The 2032-nt window shown below is 49.8% G+C and overlaps 1 protein-coding gene across 1 annotated transcript in view; it reads left to right on the plus strand.

Moving 5' to 3' along the window:
- Positions 1-891: 891 nt before the first annotated feature.
- Positions 892-2032, plus strand: part of EMC8 (ER membrane protein complex subunit 8) — an 18299-nt gene continuing 17158 nt past the window's right edge. Inside the window, exon 1 of the mRNA XM_015422041.1 lies at positions 892-921. Within this exon, the coding sequence (XP_015277527.1) occupies positions 892-921 (30 nt within the window). The remainder of the gene's footprint in view (positions 922-2032) is intronic.

A 2032-nucleotide genomic window follows, 5' to 3' on the forward strand; every position in this document is an offset into this window, starting at 1 on the left:
AGAGCAAATAACATGCTTACCCCTGAAACACAGAAGAGCTTGCAACCAAGTAGACATCTAAGATCAGGCTGTAAACAGCTTGCATGGAAACTGGAAAGTGTGTTTCCGTGAGTTCTTTTACATTGAAATTCCAGCATTCTCTTGCCATTAAAAGGAATCTCAAGGCAGTTTATAATTGCCTTCCCTTCCTCTGCCCACAACAGACACCGTGAAGTAGGTGAGGCTGAGAGAGCTCTGAGAAAACTGTGACTGACCCAAGGTCACCCAGCTAGCTTCATGTGGAGGAGTGGGTAATCAAACCCGGTTCTCCAGATTAGAGGCCGCTACTCTTAATCACTACACCAAACTGGCTCTCAAAAAGCAAAAGGTAGATCTACATGGATCCTCATGGATCCTGTAATTTTTTTTAACAGAACTCCCCCAGATCCAGTATCAAATCACGCCAAAGCCAGCACCATGGACTGAACCATTAAAAACATGGATCGAATGCTTTGTGGTGCTGCAATGGTGCAAAAACATGGATCAGAGGTATGGACCTTCATGAATTCATGAACAAAATAAAACCATCATCATATTGTAGAACATGTCTTAGTCTACAAGCAGTACCACCAAAGGATTTTTTTCATTTGGTGACCCCAAATTCACTATCAAATCACATATCATGTCCATGGCCACAGACTGCACCACAAAATCATGCATCCACCCCCAAAGCACCTGAGGTGCCCGGCGTCAGCACGTCACCAGGAAGTGACGCAATCACGTCGGGCACATTACGGGCAGGGCCACAATCATCCGAGGCAAAAACTCTATGGTTTTCCCTCGGATTATTGTAGCCCCGCCCCCAACATTCCCGACGTGATTGCGTCACTTCCACGTGCATAGACTCCCGGAATGAGGCTGGACTCCCCTGCTCTGCAACAGGTAAGGACTTGGCAACCCTACGTCAGGGCTCTTGATGTCGCACTGCCACACTGCCACCAAGCGAATTGGTGGTGAGTTTGGGGTAACCACACATAAAAATACTGTGTATCCATTAGGATCTGTGTTTTGGACCCAGTTTTTTGTGCCATGGCATTGCCACAAAGCAACAGATCTGTGATTTCTGTGGTGCACTGTAATCTTTAGCCATGGATTTGATGAGTGATTTGATAGTGAATTTATGGTGACCAAATGCAAAAAATCATGACTATGCATTAGGGTCTGTGGTTCAGAACTGTTTTTCCACCACGGGAGAGGCCCAAAGTGGTGGACCTGTGATTTTCGTGGTGCTTTCTGTGACTCTGGGCATAATAAGTGATATGACAGTGTTTGCTGTGGCCAAACAGACAAATGTTATTTGGTGGTCTATGCAAAAATCATATGAATTCATGAGGATCCACTGAAAATCATCCAGATTTGACTTTTACCCAGTCCCCTTATTAGACGCCTGATGCTATTGACTCCATAGGTTTACACGTTGTCATCTGCCTGGAGCTACCAACCTCCAGGTGGGGCCGGGAGCTTTCCCACAATTCCAATTAGTTCCCAAAGGACAGACATCAGTTCCCTGGAGAAAATGGCTGCTCTGGAGGGTGGACTCTACGGCACTCTACCCAGCTGAGAGTCCTCACAAATCCTAAACTCCACCCTCCAAATCTCCAAGAATTCCCCAGCCCAGAGTTGGCAACGCTATCAATAGGGCTACATTACAGCCGGGTTGCCACAAACCCTTCAGTCTGCAATACAAGGCAAAAACGCTGCAGTACTTTGGCGTTGCCTTTTCTCCCCTGCCTTGCTAGCAAAGACAAAAATCCCTCCAGGGTCTACTTCCGGACCGCTGTCCGTCCAGCGCGCCACAGACGCACCACGATCCTAGAGAGGCACCTCCGTGGGCGGCGGGAAGGCCTTCCGGGTGGCCAGGAAGCGGCCGCTCTAGGAGGCCGGCATGTCGGTGGGCCGCCGGGCCGGCGCGCGACGCTTTTGCGACACTTCCTTCTCCCCGCGCGGCGGGACGGTCGGCCCGGGCCGGAAGTGGGTCTGGCGGGGGGCGGCC

This window comes from Gekko japonicus, unplaced genomic scaffold, assembly GCF_001447785.1.
Source record: "Gekko japonicus isolate JY-2015 unplaced genomic scaffold, Gekko_japonicus_V1.1 scaffold420, whole genome shotgun sequence".
NCBI lineage: Eukaryota > Metazoa > Chordata > Lepidosauria > Squamata > Gekkonidae > Gekko > Gekko japonicus.